Source organism: Myxine glutinosa, chromosome 11 (assembly GCF_964187855.1).
Source record: "Myxine glutinosa chromosome 11, kmMyxGlut1.1, whole genome shotgun sequence".
Taxonomy (NCBI): domain Eukaryota; kingdom Metazoa; phylum Chordata; class Myxini; order Myxiniformes; family Myxinidae; genus Myxine; species Myxine glutinosa.
The window spans coordinates 9,477,739-9,496,339 of record NC_136271.1 but is presented as its reverse complement, the minus strand read 5'-3'; the positions used below and the strand labels follow the sequence as shown (position 1 = coordinate 9,496,339).

The 18,601-nt window shown below is 44.8% G+C and overlaps 1 protein-coding gene across 1 annotated transcript in view; it reads right to left on the bottom strand.

Annotated features, from left to right (window-relative positions):
• Nucleotides 1-18,601, bottom strand: part of YJEFN3 (YjeF N-terminal domain containing 3) — a 169,520-nt gene that overhangs the window by 31,165 nt on the left and 119,754 nt on the right. The window contains exons 3-4 of the mRNA XM_068130138.2: nt 17,135-17,245; nt 5,206-5,319 (exon numbers count right to left, since the gene is read on the bottom strand). Of these exons, the coding sequence (XP_067986239.1) occupies nt 5,206-5,319; nt 17,135-17,245 (225 nt within the window). The remainder of the gene's footprint in view (nt 1-5,205; nt 5,320-17,134; nt 17,246-18,601) is intronic.

The following is an 18,601-nucleotide window of genomic DNA, read 5'->3' as shown; positions in this document are numbered from 1 at the left end:
TCCGTCCACAGCCTTTCGCAATATCATGCTGTATATCGTTTTTGGCCCAATGGTGAAAAATGACTTTTAAAATCTCGTATCCAGATTCAGATCTTCACCAAAATCGAATCAATTCGTCCTTGTCACACACCCAACCTGTCCACCAAGTTTCGTCTGATTCCGTAAATAATCTTTTGAGACATCATGTTCACAGACAGACAGACAGATCGACAGGGGTGAAAACATAACCTTCATCCACATTTGGTTATGTTATTTTCAGCCCCGTCTGTTTGTTTGTCTGTGAGCAGAATATCTCAAAAAGTTGTGGATGGATTCGGACAAAATCTGGTGGACAGGTTGGGTGGCTGACAAGGACGGATTGATTATATTTTGGTGAAGATCCGAATCCGGATAATATTATTATTTTTTAAGTGATTCGTCACCATTGAGAGAGAGAGAGGGCCAAAACTGTATATAAAACGATATCTTAAAAAGTCAGACAGATTTGGATGAAATTTGGTGGACAAACTCGGTGTGTATCAGAGACAAATGGATTCGATTTTGGTGACGATCCAGATCCAGATTTTTATTTTATTTTAAAAGTGACTTCACCATTGAGAGATGGAGCCAAAAACGATATATACACCATGTCAAAGGTTGTGGACAACGATATATGTCATGGACTTCCGCTTCCGCTTTTTCCTGCGAGGTTTCGTTTTTTCAAAGCTGTCCACACTCTCCACGCTATCAAAGTTAAGTAATTGTTCCCGTTTGTATTTTTGTCAAAACTGTATTTTATTTTACGGTGTGTGTACCTCCCGGTGTGTACCCTGGTTTAGAATAGGTACACCGTATCCCTGCGTGTCGTAAGAGGCGACCAAGAGGGTTGGCGTCAGGAAGGGCATCCGGCCATAAAAACATTGCCTCAAAAAGAGAACCATGACAATTACAACTACATATGGGCAGGGTACAGCCCGAAGTGGAGATCGGTTTCTGAGGTTTGGGACATGGAATGTAGGGACAATGACAGGGAGATCAGGAGAAGTGGTGGAAGTATTGGTCAGAAGAAGAGTGGACATATGTTGTGTGCAAGAGACGAGATGGAAGGGAAGTGGTGTGAGAATGGTGAAGGGTAGGCAGGGACAGAAATACAAGCTTGTGTGGCAAGGGTGCCCGGAGGGCGTGAATGGTGTTGGTGTCCTGTTTTCTGAGGAGTTTGTAGACAGTGTGGTGAGTGTGACTAGAGTGAGTGAAAGGTTGATGATGGTGAAAATGATGATTGGAAAGCTCTTGGTGAACGTCATCTCGGGATATGCTCCGCAGGTTGGTCTGAGCGATGAAGAGAAAGCCAAGTTCTGGTGTGCGATAGAGAAGCTGATGGAAAACGTGAAAGATAAGGAAGTTGTTGTGGTAGGAGGAGACCTAAATGGACATGTGGGAAGGAGTATGGACGGTTTTGAGGGAGTTCATGGGGGTTATGGATATGGTGTGAGAAATGGAGAAGGTGAAAGGATTTTGGAGTTTGCTGATGGAGCTGATTTGTTAATTTGTAATACTCAGTTTCAGAAAGAGGATAATAAGCTTGTTACATACACGTCAGGTGGGTCGACGACAACCGTTGACTACCTGATGGTGCGTAGGCGAGATAGGGGGCACCTCCGGGACACAAAGGTGATCCCGGGGGAGGAGGCTGTTTCACAGCACCACTTGGTTGTCTGCGACATAAGGGTGAAAGGTGCGAGGAGAGCTCGGTGGGTGAAGTACCAACTGAAAATGAAGGTGTGGAGGTTGAAAGAGGTGCCAGTAAGGGAGGCATTAAAAGAGAGGCTGAGTAGGGTAGAGGATGATGTGGTTGAGCTTGAAAGTGGTTGGATGTCAATGAAAGCTAGTCTGTTGGGAGCCGTTGGTGAGGTATGTGGATGGACAAAAGGACCACCGAGGCACTCGGAAACATGGTGGTGGGATGATAAAGTTGGAAAGAGGATTGAAGAGAAGAGGAAGAAGTTCAAGGAGTGGCAGAAGGCGAAGGGTACAGGAGCAGAAAAAGCAGAGCATCAAAGTTATAAGGCAGCCAAGAAGGCTGCAAAGAAAGAGGTAGCAAAGGCGCAGGAGGCATGTAGGAAAATGTTCGGAGAACGCTTGGATTCAGAAGAGGGTCAGAGCGGTATTCAGGATTGCAAAGCAGATGGGGGTGATTTGTGTGATGTGATGGATCAAGAGAGGTGTGATGTGATGGGGGTGATTTGCTTGAAGGATGAAGTGGGACAAATCATTGTGGACCCAGATCGAATTAAAGGAAGATGGAAAAGATATATGGAAATACTGTTGAATACAGAGAATGAATGGGATGGCAACATAGAGAGTAACCCAGTTTTAATAATAATAATAATAATACATTTATTTTATATAGCGCTTTTCAAGAAGCCCAAAGACGCTTTGACAGAGTACAAAAAACAAGTGCAAAAAGACAAAAATAAATAGGTAAATAAATCAAAGCAAAAGGAAGGAGAAGGAGAAGAGATAGTCAGGGGTTAAATGCTGTGGGTTAAATGTTAAATGCAGTGTTGAACAGGTCGGTCTTGAGTGATGTTTTGAATGTGGTGAGTGAGGAGGAGTCTCTGATGGTGTGAGGTAGTGAGTTCCAGAGGGTGGGAGCAGCGATGGAGAAGGCCCTGTCCCCCCAGGATCTGAATTTGGTCTGGATGGGGGGGGGGGGGGGGGGGAAGGGGACGGGACAGGAGGTTGGCGCCAGCAGAGCGGAGGTTGCGGGTGGGAGTGTGTTTGGAGAGGAGGTCAGTCAGGTAGGATGGGGCCAGGTTATGGAGGGCTTTGTAGGTCAAGAGGAGGATTTTGTACTGGATTCTCTGGGGGATGGGGAGCCAGTGAAGCTTATAAAGGACGGGGGTGATGTGGTCACGGGTCCGGGAATGGGTGAGTAGACGGGCAGCGGAGTTCTGCATGTATTGGAGTTTATTGATGATTATTGAGGGTGAACCATAGAGGAGGCTGTTGCAGTAGTCCAGACGGGAGGTGATGAAGGTGTGGATGAGGGTTTCTACAGCCATGGAGGAGAGGGATGGACGGAGACGGGCGATGTTTTTCAGGTGAAAGCAGGCTGTCTTTGTGATTTGTTTAGTGTATTTGTCGAAGGAGAGGGTTTGATCAAAGATGATGCCAAGATTCTGGATGTGAGGGGAGGTGGATACTGGGAAACCGTCAATGTTGAGGGCGAAGTTATGGGTGGATTTGGTGAGCGATTTTGGGCCAATGATGATTATTTCAGATTTATCATAGTTAAGTTTGAGAAGTTGATTTGAAGCCAGGATTGTATTTCAGTGATGCAGTTTTAGGACCGGCAGAGAAGATAACTGAGAAGGAAGTTGAGGAAGCGATAAAAGCAATGAAGAGTAGAAAAGCGGGAGGGCCAACGGGAGTTGTGGGAGATATGTTGAAGGCAGCAGGAAGTTGGGGTGTGAAGAGAATGACAGAGATCTGTAATCTGGTGGTGAAAGAAGGCCGCATTCCAGTGAATTGGAAGCTGAGTACTCTCGTACCCTGGAAGGTGTGAAAACATTTTGCTACCTCGGAGACATGCTGAATGGAGAAGGTGGATCAGACTCTGCAACGGTTGCTAGAGTGAGATGTGCATGGAAGAAGTTTCGGTAACTGAGTGGCATGCTGATGAGGAGGGGAGTGTCGTTGAAGCTGAAGGGAAAGGTGTATGCTGCATGTGTGAGAAGTGTTATGATTTATGGGAGCGAGACATGGGTAATGAACGTAGAGCAGCAACGAAGGCTGGAAAGGGTGGAAATGCGAATGGTTCGATGGATGTGCGGAGTATCGTTGAGAGAGAGGAAGACAAATGATGAATTGCGAAAGATGATGGGAATAGAGCCTGTGATTGATGCTGTGAAGAGGAACAGGTTGAGATGGTTTGGTCATGTGTTAAGGAAGGATGAAAGTGACTGGTTGAGAAGAGTGATGGAGATGAATGTAGAAGGAAGTAGAAGACGGGGAAGACCGAGAAAGACTTGGCTAAAGATGGTGGAAGAAGAAATGCGGGCAAGGGGGTTAACAAGGAGAGTTGCAGAAAATAGGGCAAAATGGAGAAGATTGTCATGGGGACCGCAAGGCTAACCCCCACTCGAGCAGGGAAAATGGCCTTAAAATGCATGTTGTTGTTGTTGTTGTTGTACCTACTGGTGTCCCTAGGAAGATTATCGGTGTAAATCGTTCATACCTGTATAAAATCTTCGGTTATTTCGTGCCGCGTTTTTTGCGACCTGGTATTTTGAGTTTCCTACCTTGAGGATTTGTTTTCTCTCAGCGGTCGATTGTGTCCATGCACTTTCGTTCTCTCAGTTTTTCCCAGTCTTTTCACCCCATACTTCCTTGTTTAAAATGTTAACTCAAAATATATAGATGTATTCCTTCTTTGTTCTTGTTCGTTCGTTCGTTATTCGACCATGTGTTTCACCCTCATTTCCCCCAGATAGTTTTCAGGGTTTAGTTTAAAAATGTTTAAACTTTCCCCTGAAGTGCTGTATTCTGTCGTATATTATAACACATTTTTCTTCTTCTTCTTTAAAAGGTTGCTTTCGATACCTTTCCCACCCCCTCCCCCGCCTTCCCATGCCTCCTCCCTCAAGCCCTCTCACAGATCTTGTGATGTCCCTGTTCTCTGCTGTTGTACTTGTGTACTTCCCTCTCTCCCCCATCTTGTCTCCTGCTCCCTTTATTGTATGTTTTGTGTGTCCGTTTGTCCTTTTTTGTGATTGATGTTAGCTCTTACACGAGCCTCAATCTTGTATACAAAAAAAAGAAGAAAAAAAATGTGATGACAAAACTTGGTGGATGAGTTGCGTAGGCGACAACAAGCCAATTCGATTTTGGTTCAGGTCCGGATCCAGATCTGGCCTATCGGTGGATACAAAACATAAACTGTTCAGCCTGATGGAGGTGTGCTCTCTACCTAGTGCCATTCGATTTACATGATGATGATGATCAAATATGATGTCATGTATCATGTATGATGATCAAACACCATACATGATGATGATCGGTAAAACCAAATAAATGCTTCAAACACCATGTTTACAGAATCAAGTATGAAATTAAGAGTTACCAAAAACCACAACCAACAATGTAGGGGTGAAATTATATGAAGAGAGATCAAGGCAAACATCCGTGGAGTGCTGCTGACGTCAGGATGGGTGTGAATGTTACCTCCATAGGCAGGTAGGACAGAAAGGGGATGTCGAGTTTCTCGCATTGGGTGGTGAGGGCTTGGCACAGCGGACGGCACAGCCGCTTTGGGTAGTAGATGGACGGCTCAAATTCCTGTGGTGCAGCAGCAGATCAACATTTTCATCAAAACACTCCTTGGATCCCTGGGTGGAAGATAGCTTTATTGTGCCCTCCCAGCTAACACAACACTGGTGGGCCAACGTTGTCGATGCTGAATTAGTTTATTGGTTTCGGTTTGCCTGGAAAGTAGAAAACGACCAAAAAATGTAATTTTTTAATGAACATTTTGAAAAAACAAGATGCAGCACACAAAGGGTTAATGAGTGTTATTTGATGTGAAAGTCTCCACAGATGACTGACTGGTGGGTACCTTCATGGGTTTACAAGTTTGTATCTTGGTAGATTTTGTGTTTTGAGGAATTGTGCGTCACATGAAGCTCGTACTCATTTTGCCAACCTTGGAAGGACGACAGGTTGGGTCAACCCACCTGGTGTTAATTCAACGACATGACAGCGGCTTAAACTTGGGACTTTGCAATCTTAAACCAGCCACCTTGCCCATTAAGCTAACACCAGGAAATATATATATATATATATATATATGGAAATATATAGTGGAAATATATATATATATATATATGTATATATATATATATATGTATATATGTATATATATATGTATATATATATATATATATATATATATATATATATATATATATATATATATATATATATATATATATATATATCTTTCCAACGTTGCCCCAACGTTGGCTCAATGTTGGGCCTAGGTTTATTTTCAACGTCGACCCACCATAAATTACCCCTGGGACAAAATGACGTCGGCCCGACGTTGGTTATTGGTTGCAATTGTAACGTCTATTTTCCAACTCCAAGCAGCCATTTTCATGTATACACAAAGAATTAAGTTAAGCACCCCCCCCCCCGTTTTTTTACAACCTCGCACATTACAAGTTTGTTGTCGTCAAAACAGTGTAATATACCCATGATATTGCTATATTTTCTGGAGAAGTGATATTATGGTCACATAAAAACATAACAATCATGCCGTTTTCAATATTTTATTCTGAATAATTTAAGGTGAAAATTTTTGGGAATTTTAGGCATATTTTCACCTCAATTTAAGTATGGAGCTATAGGTCCATCACGGACAGTGTGGATGACGTTTATGTTTTCTAACGTACAGTCATTGTTCTGAGAAGACCTCTAGCGATCTTTGCGTCAATAACGTGTGTAGGACCCACGTGATCGGATCACTGACTCAACCCTACGTCTCATAGACCCTGTAAGCCGTCGTATGCGTTGCTGTGGCAGGTTGTTCCATTCCCGATGTAATGCACGTTCCAATTCATCCAGATTGGCTATTGGAGGGACCATCTTCGCAATTTGTCGTCCCAACATGTCCCAAACGTGCTCGAGGGGGTTCAGGTCAGGACTGTACGCAGGCCAGGGGATGGTTGTCACAGCACCTTGCTCCTCCAGCAAGGCTCGGACGCGTCTCGCACGGTGAGGCCTGGCGTTGTCATCCATGAAGATGGGATTGACGCAAAGATCGCTAGAGGTCTTCTCAGAACAATGACTGTACGTTAGAAAACATAAACGTCATCCACACTGTCCGTGATGGACCTATAGCTCCATACTTAAATTGAGGTGAAAATATGCCTAAAATTCCCAAAAAATTTCACCTTAAATTATTCAGAATAAAATATTGAAAACGGCATGATTGTTATGTTTTTATGTGACCATAATATCACTTCTCCAGAAAATATAGCAATATCATGGGTATATTACACTGTTTTGACGACGACAAACTTGTAATGTGCGAGGTTGTAAAAAAACGGGGGGGGTGCTTAACTTAATTCTTTGTGTATACATGCTCGAAAGACAACTCGGCTTACACGAGGCTCGAGGGTTCCGCGTAGATGCATTATTGAAGTTCAGAATTTGTTTCTCAAGATTTGAAAATTGTGAGGTTTTCTCTGTTTCCAGCTGTGCAAATATATGATGAAAATATGATGTTGTACCTCCGTCATGCACAATGAGCATAAAGATGTTAAAGTTCAATCCCCTGTGTGGGGGTGCTGCAGAAAATGCACCGATTTCACAGAATTGGAATAATCATTGTTTTTAAGAAAACCAAACCCCTCAAACAAAGGATCACCAAACGTTTATCAGTGGAGGTATGCTGGCATCTTATCTCACCTGAAAAGTGATCACGGTCATGAGAGTTGAGAGTTTTGCGTTTGATTTACTTGTTTATTGTCACACGATACAGTTCTAACATTTATGGACTACGTGGGCGAGGTTGTTAAATTATATATTGATCAAAATTAGGGATCATGAGAAGTATGGTCTACAGAGAATGCCATCACATGACTGTCAACGCTTCCCAGTCTGTACCCCTGATGTGTTCCACCACCCATCGCCCACAGTGGGCACCACGGGTCTCCCCCACCCCTGCTACGCATCCCCAGCCCCTCCATCTCGCACTCTACCAACTCATCTCCTCCTCGCCCCTCCACAACATTGCGATCGATACGCTATTAATCGAGGTCTCTTCTAATATTTCTGATCTCTCCATTCAGGTTGCTGCTGCTGCTACTGCTCCAGACATTTTATACTCAACAAAAATGTTTCTCTCACAGGATGTTTCCGATTCCTCCGTCTCACTTCCTGATTTTTCTCTGTCCGTTCTGACACCATCCCCTCCCCTGGTTTATCCATCCGTCCTGGAGGCGATGTTGCTGTGTGTGTTAAGAACTCCAATGTTTATTATTCCTTGTCCTCACTAACGCCTCCAAGCCCTCTGGAATATCTCTGGCTGATTATACCTCCCCTCAACCACGTCATGTTTGTTTATGTGGTTGCCATCCGCATAATGAAGATGACTCTCCATATACCTCCATTTTCTCTGCTCACGATCACCCATCTGTTGCAATCTCTGTTGCAACAATCATCAGCAACCTCTTTTGTTCAACTGCAGCGGTTTCAACTGTCACTTTGCCAGCTGTCTGGCTGGGTGTTGGCTCGGCAACAAGCAGCCATGGCATCGTAGCAAAGGCCTTCTGTGACTCTGTGGGTTTGAGCCAATTTATAAAACTTCCCAACCCAGATTCATACGACTGGTATGTCCTCCCTCCTGGAATGAGTAATGACTAAATTTGCATCCAACCTCTCTTGTTCCTCTTATTACCTCTTCTGATCACTTTCTTGTCAAGGCCTATATCTCTCTGGCTTTTGTAAGAGAGCAACCTCAATGATGTAGGATTTGCCTGTTTGCACAGGCCAACTAGCAGGGTCTTCAATATACCCTTCTCACAAAAGGATTGGACCAACATCTCCATAGCACCCGATATTGATTCCACCTGGGAATATTTTCACAAAAGTATACTTTCTCTCATGCACTCGTTTATCCCTTCCCGTCCTCTGGACCCTGGTACACTGAATCCTGTGGAGAGGTCGTTGCAATCAAGCAGTTTTCTCAGTATGGAAAGCTTTAACCCAATTGAGGTTAACTTCTGTCAAGTCTGCAAGGTTCGCAACAATTGTGTGATCCTCGGGCAAGCCAGAAAACATACAAATCTCAAGGCCTCCAAACTCTCCAACAAACTTCCTTCCTCAGTCATGGTGGCACCTTCTCAGGTCGATCTCTGGCATACGTTCCCCCCTCTATCCCATCCCTCACTTCAAATGGCAGTACTGCAGTCTCTGCCCAAAATAAGGCAGAATGTCTGTCATGTCTACTGGACTTCGTGTCATTCTCACGTGACAAGGTAGAAATATATTGGGATTTCAATAGAGTCTGGCATCCTGATTTGCTTTCCAATCTCTCTGCCTGTGATACAGAAGGCCAATTTCTTTACTGATTTTTTGACTTCCTCAAGTCAAGCACTCAACTTGTTTCATCAATAGAGCCCTCTCCTCCCCTTTTCCATAGTAGGCTGGAATTCATTAAGGCACTGTCTTGAGCACATTCTTCTTCCTTATCTATAAAATGACCTCTCCGATGCGAAAACCCTTTTTCCCCCTTTTGCCGATAACTCCACATTGTGTATAGTTTGTACCCCAACCATCTACTCTGCAGACAGCTGCTGCATCTTTCTCTACTGATCTGGAAATGATTGGACTCTGGTAAATGAAACATGTCCTTCAATCCTGGAAAATCTGTCGCATCCTATCACTCTGGAATGATCGTCAAAGGAACCCACCTATCTATTTATTTGGTCATCCACTGGAAGAAGTTCAATCTCTTGAATGTCTAGGCAACAACCTCAGTCACAACCTTTCCTGGGCCGACCACATAACCTTTAAAGCTGGCCTCCAAAGTCATCTGCAGCCACCCTCCATCAATCAATTCTAATCTTTCCTTGGAAAATCAGAGCAATTCAGTCTGCAGGATCTTTGTCCATAGCTCAACTGAGTACTGCTCTCAGCTAAGGGCTGGTGCCCCAGCATCACATCTGTCTCTTATGGATTCTGTGGAATCTAAAAAAAAATCAAAATGATTGGAATCACCCATGATGAGGCCGCAGCGCAGGGTCTGTTGCTCATTCATCGCAGGCAGGTTGGTGATATTTATTTTTACCGTCAATTCTCCAACATTTCTTTGCTCTCTGTCTTCTTACTCTCCTCAGCAACACCAGCAATCCAGCATGCATGCATTCTTCCAGTAATCCCCTTCTGGTTAAACTTCCAAAATTCAGGATGACTGCACACTGCTCACTTCTCCCATTTATGGAACCACCTTCGAGATTCCAGAAGCTGTTCTGTATCACTTTCCACCAGGATTTCAAGCAAGCAGCACACTGTCTCTTGTCATCCCAAGTTCTGCCCCCATTATCTTTCTTATGTGCATTAACCTTTGCTAGTTTCAGTATTTCCTCCCGTCATCATTCTCCCATTTTCCTGCTTATTATTTCACTTCATGTTTGTCCCACTCTCAATTCTCCTTGCTCTTCCATGAGCCTTGCTTCTGTATATAAAAAATATATCTTGTTCCATTCATGGTCTGTCAGGTTATCCTAGACCTTGAGGTATGCACACTCACCTAGGTTTGAATCTCGGCCAAGCTATAAACCGTCATCCTGGTGTTTCCAGGCAGGGCAATTCATCAATATGGGTGTGGTACCTTGGATGGGCGTTAAACTGGGCATCCCATCTGCCACCATGATTGTGTAATCGTAGCATGGACCGTGGACGCGTAGGAGAAATCTCGATGTATTTAAGTAGGGAAACTGTAGCTTGAGATTGTTTATGTGTCTTCACACAAGGGGTGAAGCTGTGCTAACTAGGTAGGGATTAAGGTTAGTTTTCCCCAGTATGTGATATTCCCTCTGTGACCTTTCCCTATGTTTTACATCTACCACCAGGCCAGCCATGCAGAACCTCCGTTTAAACAACAACAACCGCCGACAAAGTGAACTGCAAACAGGTTCCTGAACTAAGCCCTGACTACAGGACCTAATAAGGAAAAAGGCCATGCCCCCAGAGTGGTACGAAGGGCGTGGAAGAGAAGGCCGTGAGGCCACGCCCTGAGCTTTGTTATTGGTCGGGGTGACGTCAGAGCAAGAAGCTTCGAGAGGGAGAGAGAGGAAGAGGAGCACGTCTCTCGGATGGCTCAGTTGGTTCTTGCTCTGGTGTGTGCGCTTGTGAGAAGAGCTTTTGGACCTTCCGTGGAAACTTTGGCAACGTCAGAGGAGGAGGTGTTGTTGGTCTCTGGTGCTCTTCGGGGGAGCTGGGCCAGGTTCGAGCGTTGTGCTCGCTGGCCAGGAATTGAGGAGGACGTTTTTGGCTGCCGCTTCACGGCTCGGTGCGCTCTCGTGATTGACCGGCGCCGTTTTGGGGCGCTTCGACGCGCGGTTCTTTCGTCGACCGACCTCACCAGTTTCAACAGCCACCAAGCTCCTAAAGGTCCTCGTTGAGGCCAAAGCTGAGTGCCGGCAAAAAAGGGATGATTTTCTTTTAATTTATCTTTCCCTTTGTGTATGTATTTGAGTCTGCATGTGAGGTACCTTAATTAGAACTTTAGTTTTTACTTCAACTTTTATTTCGACACTTTCGTATTACATTTATTTTCATTAAATCATTATTTGTTGAATTTACTGTCGTGTCCATTCATTGTGGGTTCCGGATTAAACCCGTGTGCTCTGTTCAGGTAGGGGCTTCGCATCCTTCACCTCGCGCACGACAAACTAACCGCCATTTTTTTTGGCAGCTGCCTCGGGAGTAAAGACCATCCCGACTATTCATCCAAGGCTGGTCTTCACTAGCTACGGACAGGACAATATTTTCTATATGATTGGGAATATTGTCTAGCTGGAAGATAAATCATCACACAATTAATTGTGTTTTCTCTAGGCATGATGGATCAGAACATGCGGAGACTGATCAACCATCAGAGGTCAAAATTTTTATGCTGATCACGAACTGTTGGCAGAGACACGGTTCCCCATATTTGTACTATTTTTTTTTAATGAGAGATCGCCCGCCACAAAGCCTTGAAGGTGAGGGCTACACAAAGGAAAGTATAGATATTAGATAGAAAGGAAGAATCTATTGACATTCCTCTTGAAATTAGGTAGGTTGGGATATAGGAGAAAGCAGGGTGCAGGTAAACTGTTCCAGAGTGATGCCGTGCAGGGAAAAAAAACTAGAAGAATACCTCCTAGTCTTACTCCTTGGGAAAGATACAGTGTATGAATGGGAAGAAACTGCCAAACGTGTGGAGTTTCTGAAAGTATGCTCAAGTGGAACAACCTGCGATAGACCCTCAAAGCACATTCCGTGGTAATATCTGTAGAAAAGGCTCAAGGAAGCAATAGAGCGGCGGACAGACAGAGGTTCCAGGGATGATGCCAACTCCTGTCCCACCAGATTGGCAGCACGTCGCTGGATTCTGTCAAGAAGAGATAGGTGATAGGCTAGAACACCAGTCCAAATATGGCAACGATACTCCATGACAGGACGTATAGTGGCCTTGTAGCGATGAAACATAGCAGCTTGAGAAAGGTATCGCTGAGCACGAAATAAGCAGCCAAGGCACTGGGAGGCTCTTTTAGCGATACCAGAGATGTACTTCCCCAGTTGAGGTATGAGCTGCTATCCAATCCGAGCAGACGGATAACGGAGTTCCTGCAAAGGTGAAGAATCCAAAGACAGGTTTGGAAAACAAGGTGATCTTGAACTAGACAGACAACAAGTGGGTCTGTTTTGGTTGAAAGTAACAATCCAGTCTTTCCCCCAGTTCATCACACTCTCTAGGTCCTGTTTGAGAGTGATACTGATTGAGAGTGGTACTGATTGAGAGTGGTACTGATTGAGAGACTGGTAGTCTGCCGTGCTTCACAGTAAATGTTGTACATTGAATAAGATGCAGTACTCCTGTACTCTATCAAACAATTTGTCATTGATTGGTACTTACAGTTACAACTTGATTTCATCTGTAAAGGGAACACATCTGCAGCTTTGCTCAACCCACTTTGTGGTGTCATGACCATTCCCCCTTTTTGGTTTGGTTACCTCCTTTCAGCAGGTATTTTCTCACAGAAATATATCTATTGAGACCACTTCATGCTAACGCATATCTTACTGTTCTCGAGGTAACAGTTACACCTGTATTTACTGCAATATCATTGGCAAGATATGTAACTCACCTGTCATCTATCTTGAGACACTTAATGTCTCTTCTGGAGAGTTTCAGGTGTCTACACACATTGATCACTTCCATTATCAACAAATCCATGAAGCCCATTTAGTCTTGCATTCGGTTCGTACTGAAACATTTTTCATGATGTCTTTCACTAACCCTGTTCACTAACTAACACTAACTAACTTTCACTAACACTAACAGAGTTTCACTAACACTAACTTCACTTCACTCACTTCAGACTTCACTAACTTCAGACATTAACATTCACAGTTCAGACTTCAGTAACTCAGTTCAGTTCAGTTCAGTTCAGTCAGTTCAGACTCAGTTCAGTTCAGTACTTCAGTAACAGACTTCAGACATTAACTTCAGAGTTGTTTCACTAACAGAGTCCCTGGTGTTGGGCTAGCGGCTAGGGTGCCGGCTTAGGATCCTAGGATCCTGGGTTCGAATCCCGGTCAATCGCTGAATTAACGCCAGGGGGGTTGACTCAGCCTGTCATCCTTCCGAGGTCGGCAAATTGAGTACCAGTTCGCTGGTAATTCCCTGCTTGTCGTTAAAGGCGGCAAAAAGGGTTGGCGTCAGGAAGGGCATCCGGCCGTAAAACATTGCTTCAAAAAGGGGACCGAAAAACAACAACAACCACAGTTCCCGAAAAAGGCCAACCCCCGCTTGCGGGGAAAAATGGCCTCTAAAGGTGGTTTTTTCACTACCGAAAGCTGTTTTTAGGGCTCTACTAACGAGTGTCACCGGAGGCATTATGTTTTCGTTTAAATACTTGTGCAGTACGTTAGTCAAAAGAGCGATTACTAGATTATTACGAAGACTACCTGAATGACTACGAGTACTTCACAACTACCTTCCATCACAACGAGTACGTCCACTACTACTACTACTACTACTACTACTACTACTACTACACATAGCACTGTACCGTCATAGGCTTCTCATTTTACGGTGCCACCTTCTGATTGGTTGGATTAATCATAGCTGGTAAATTATAACCACTAGCAACGGCACCTGCCCTACGGGCGGGGATTCAATTGGGAGGCCCAAATGAAAAGGCAAAATATCGGAAATTGACGGCTTTTTTTATTTTAAACTATTTATATAAACATCCGTTAAATCATATCACACACAAATCATCAAAATCTAAACAGTATTTGTAAAATTTCAATAAACGCCACATCACTGTTCATGTCGGTAAATATTATTCCATCGTGTTTGGAAAAACTGGAAAATTGGAAAACTTGGAAAAACAATATAGCCTATTTTACTCCAGGGGGTCCCAGGAATACCCACCCAAAATTTAGTTGCGATCGGTTCAGCCGTTTTTGCGGTACCTGGGAACAGACGGACAGACAGACAGACATTTGGTGAATTATAGTAAGACTAGTGGGGTCACCCGTGGGAATCCCACGGGCATGGATGTGTGTGACATTTGGACATCTTGATTTAGATGCTACACATTAAATTTTACAAAATGGTTACTGGCAATTCATCAGATCCAGAAATGGTGTAATGAACACAATTTATTTATTTCACATAATATGTGACCCCTCACTCCTCTCCACCTGACACTCTCCTCTCTCCACCCTCATGCCTCTCCAATTCCACTTCTCCTCACACTCCTCTCCAATACCTCCTCACACTCCTCTCCAACACCTCCTCACACTCCTCTCCAATACCTCCTCACACTCCTCTCCAATACCTCCTCACACTCCTCTCCAATACCTCCTCACACTCCTCTCCAATACCTCCTCACACTCCTCTCCAATACCTCCTCGCACTCCTCTCCAATACCTCCTCGCACTCCTCTCCAATACCTCCTCGCACTCCTCTCCAATACCTCCTCGCACTCCTCTCCAATACCTCCTCGCACTCCTCTCCAATACCTCCTCGCACTCCTCTCCAATACCTCCTCGCACTCCTCTCCAATACCTCCTCGCACTCCTCTCCAATACCTCCTCGCACTCCTCTCCAATACCTCCTCGCACTCCTCTCCAATACCTCCTCGCACTCCTCTCCAATACCTCCTCGCACTCCTCTCCAATACCTCCTCACACTCCTCTCCAATACCTCCTCGCACCCCTCTCCAATACCTCCTCGCACTCCTCTCCAATACCTCCTCGCACTCCTCTCCAATACCTCCTCGCACTCCTCTCCAATACCTCCTCGCACTCCTCTCCAATCCCTCCTCACACTCCTCTCCGCTCCAATCGGCCCTCATTCTCCGCTCCAATCGCCCCTCACTCTCCGCTCCAATCGGCCCTCACTCTCCGCTCCAATCGGCCCTCACTCTCCAACTCCTTACTCCTCACTCTCCAACCCCTAGATCCTCGCTCTCCAACCCCTATCTCCTCGCTCTCCAACCCCTATCTCCTCGCTCTCCAACCCCTCGCTCCTCGCTCTCCAACCCCTCGCTCCTCGCTCTCCAACCCCTCGCTCCTCGCTCTCCAACCCCTCGCTCCTCGCTCTCCAACCCCTCGCTCCTCACTCTCCAACCCCTCGCTCCTCACTCTCCAACCCCTCGCTCCTCACTCTCCAACCCCTAGCACCTCGCTCTCCAACCCCTCGCTCCTCTCCAACCCTCCTCATCGTTGTTGCAGCAGCATTATGTGCGGTTCTCCCGTCTCGTGCGGTCTCTGTGCGTTTCTTGCTACATCCTGTTCAAGTCTGCATTGACGTTCGTCGACGGACTCGTTCGCCTGTCTCATTCGTTTTCTTGCTACATCCTGTTCAAGTCTGCATTCTTCATCGACCGTCACATTCATTTTGGAAATGGAAGTTTCCACGCAACGCATGAATTGTCACGATCCTCAAGAGGAAGTGTCTCGTAATTATCAAATGACAAATGGCAAGTAAATTACATTGTGAAAATGAAAGATTTCAAATAAACCTATTTAAAGTGTATGCGCACATAACTAATAAAAAAAAACGAAGAAATATCTCTTGGTAATTTCCTGAAACATATTTTACTTCCGGATAATAATGTTGAATGAAATAAGAAAGAACGAAGATATATATGTCGTTTTTGTGCCGACTCATAAAAGGTAAAAGTAATATATCTTAACGGAAAAGAAAAAGCGAATTTTTTATATATGTCGACATTTTCCCCGAATGTTATTTTAGGCGGTGTATTTTCGTGTATCATCGTGGCGCGATTTTTATAAATATATCTCGGCAATTTCCCGTGTGTGCGTGAATTTTCTCAATTATTTCTGACACCGAGTCTAAAACCATCGATAAAAATTAAATCAGATGGCGAATTCGATAAAATCGTGAGGGTGACTCTCAATGAATGGGCTTTAGTTTACAGGCCTTTGAGAAATCATTTCGTTCTATAAACGGAAACTTTCTTGGGATTCTCTTCCCGTTTTTTTTCAACCGAGTCTAACACTATGTTAGCGACTGTTAAAAATGAAATGATATATCGAATTAGAATTGAAATAAACCTGTGTGAGAGAGAAAGACAGCATGGGCCTAACTAAACAGGCCTCAAAGCCATTCGAGGTAATAAAATGGTGGATATTTGTTTACATGAAGCCTCTCCAAGAATGGGTGGAGCTACTCTGCAAACGGACTAAGCCACACCCCCGGACAGACGGACAGAATCACCTTCGCCTATTATTATAGTAAGATGTGACCGTACCCTGTACTCCTGTACAATTCATTTCATTCAATAAAAGTGGCGGCATTCCCATAACATAATTTGCCTTTTATTTCGCTTTTCTTCACCGTTTTTGTCCCCTGACGCACCGCGGAGCGAAAGGGGGACTATGGTTTTCCTCTCCGTCCGTGTGTCCGTCCGTCCGTCCGTCCGTCCGTGCGCGAAGCACCGCATTCGAATTCGGTGTGTGGGCGCAACCCACGTCAAAATCCAAGATAGCCGCCGCCATGTATGTCTGATGCCATGTATGTCTGAACCTTGTGAGCGGAATATCTTGAAAAATAAGCAAAGTACCAACTTCTAATCTGGTGTGTGGGTGTATCTAGGCATAAGGAAGAACGCTATTGAAAATTGGGTCGCCACGTCAAAATCCAAGATGGCCGCCTCCATGTATGTCTGAACCTTGTGAGCGAAATATCATATCATAGCATGTTTTCTGCGTCTTCCACTTTGTCAACTCACATCACTTCCCCGACGGGGGACCTAGGCGTAACGCTTGTCATAATTATTTCCAACAATGTATACAGTTAATAAGCAGTAGGAGGACATAATAGATCAAGGCAACTTACAAACATCTTCAGGTGGCGGGCACACACGAGGCCGCATGCCCCATTTTTGCCCGGTCCACAAGCCACAAGCACTGTCCGCTGCTTTCGAGGCAATGAAGACACCGGGTAAACCTGTACAAGTCGGAATATACAAGCAGATATTTGTTTTTGTAATTCTGAAGAAAAAAAAATCAGAGCATTATAAAGATAGAAATCTCACATTTTCTTACTATTTGAATTGCAGATAAGGAAGAGCTGGGGATCAATGAAGTGAAAATGGCTTAAGGAAATTCATTAATTGGTTAGTTAATTCATATAAGTAATGCTAGAATAAGCCATCCCATAATTAACATGGTCAGGATCAATTGTATAGACAGACCCTTTTCTTCCCACCATGTCTCTGTATTTTCTGTCTATTTTATGTGCTTTCCATTACCTTTGGCTCCCCCGTTTATTTAATTTCCTGGTCATGTGCTTTGGGACCATGGTGCCCGAGTGGGCAGGTGCATGTCGTTACTGTGGCCAATGCTCCGTGCGACGTGAGGTCACATGGTAGGAGCATGGCCAATTGAGAAGCGGTGGTGACATCACACGCAATGCTACTAAAAGCAAAATCATGCCCATGCTGCACCAGATGGTGTAAGTATGGCAGCAGTTGAGAATGAGCGTTGGAGTGCTGGAGCAGTCGTGTCAAATTAGCGCCAGTCGGGGTGAAAATCAGGGTACGAGTCAGCGGGAAGTGAGCCGCGGACCTTACATGGCTCTCGGCTGTGATTGGCTGCACTTCTCTCCCGGCGATTGGTCTGCTGAGTTGGGTACTTGCCGCAGGGTGAGGGAAGGAAGCCAGGGATAAAAGGCATGTGTCTGGGACTGAGACTTTCTCTCGGCCTGGATCAGTGGCTGCACGCTTTTGTGACCTATTGCTGACAGGACGTTCTGCCCTCGCAACGAGGGGCGGTCTTAGTAATTCTGGGCACTGGTCAAAAGTCAGGGATGGGTGGCCCCTCAAACCCTCTTATTCCCACCCAAACCACTCTGGTCGGGAGCTTACAGCACGAGCACATGAGAAAGTTCTCCAAGTCTTTCGTTGTGCAGAAGCACAGCCATTTCTCTGAGATACCTTTCAAAGTACAGTATCTTTAGAAGCTTGGTGAGCCATTACATGTAACAATCCTTATTCTGGATACATAATATATTATTTTGCCCCGATCTGTTCAGCTTCATGAGCATGTGCACCGAGCCTTTAGGGGCAGATTACGTTTCAAAAGTGCCGTATTGTATAGACGGACCATTTGTCCCTGAACCCTGCTATTGGGGTTTCCCCCTTCTCTTTCTCATGTTCCTGTTGTTCTGTTGCGCCCTGGTCCATTCTGTGTTCTCGCTCTTCCATGAGCCTAGACTTTGTTTACAAAGAAACAAAAAAAGAAACATGGTTTAGACCACGCTCGGAAAATAGGGACACACTAAATACCGCTCTGTGTTTGGTCT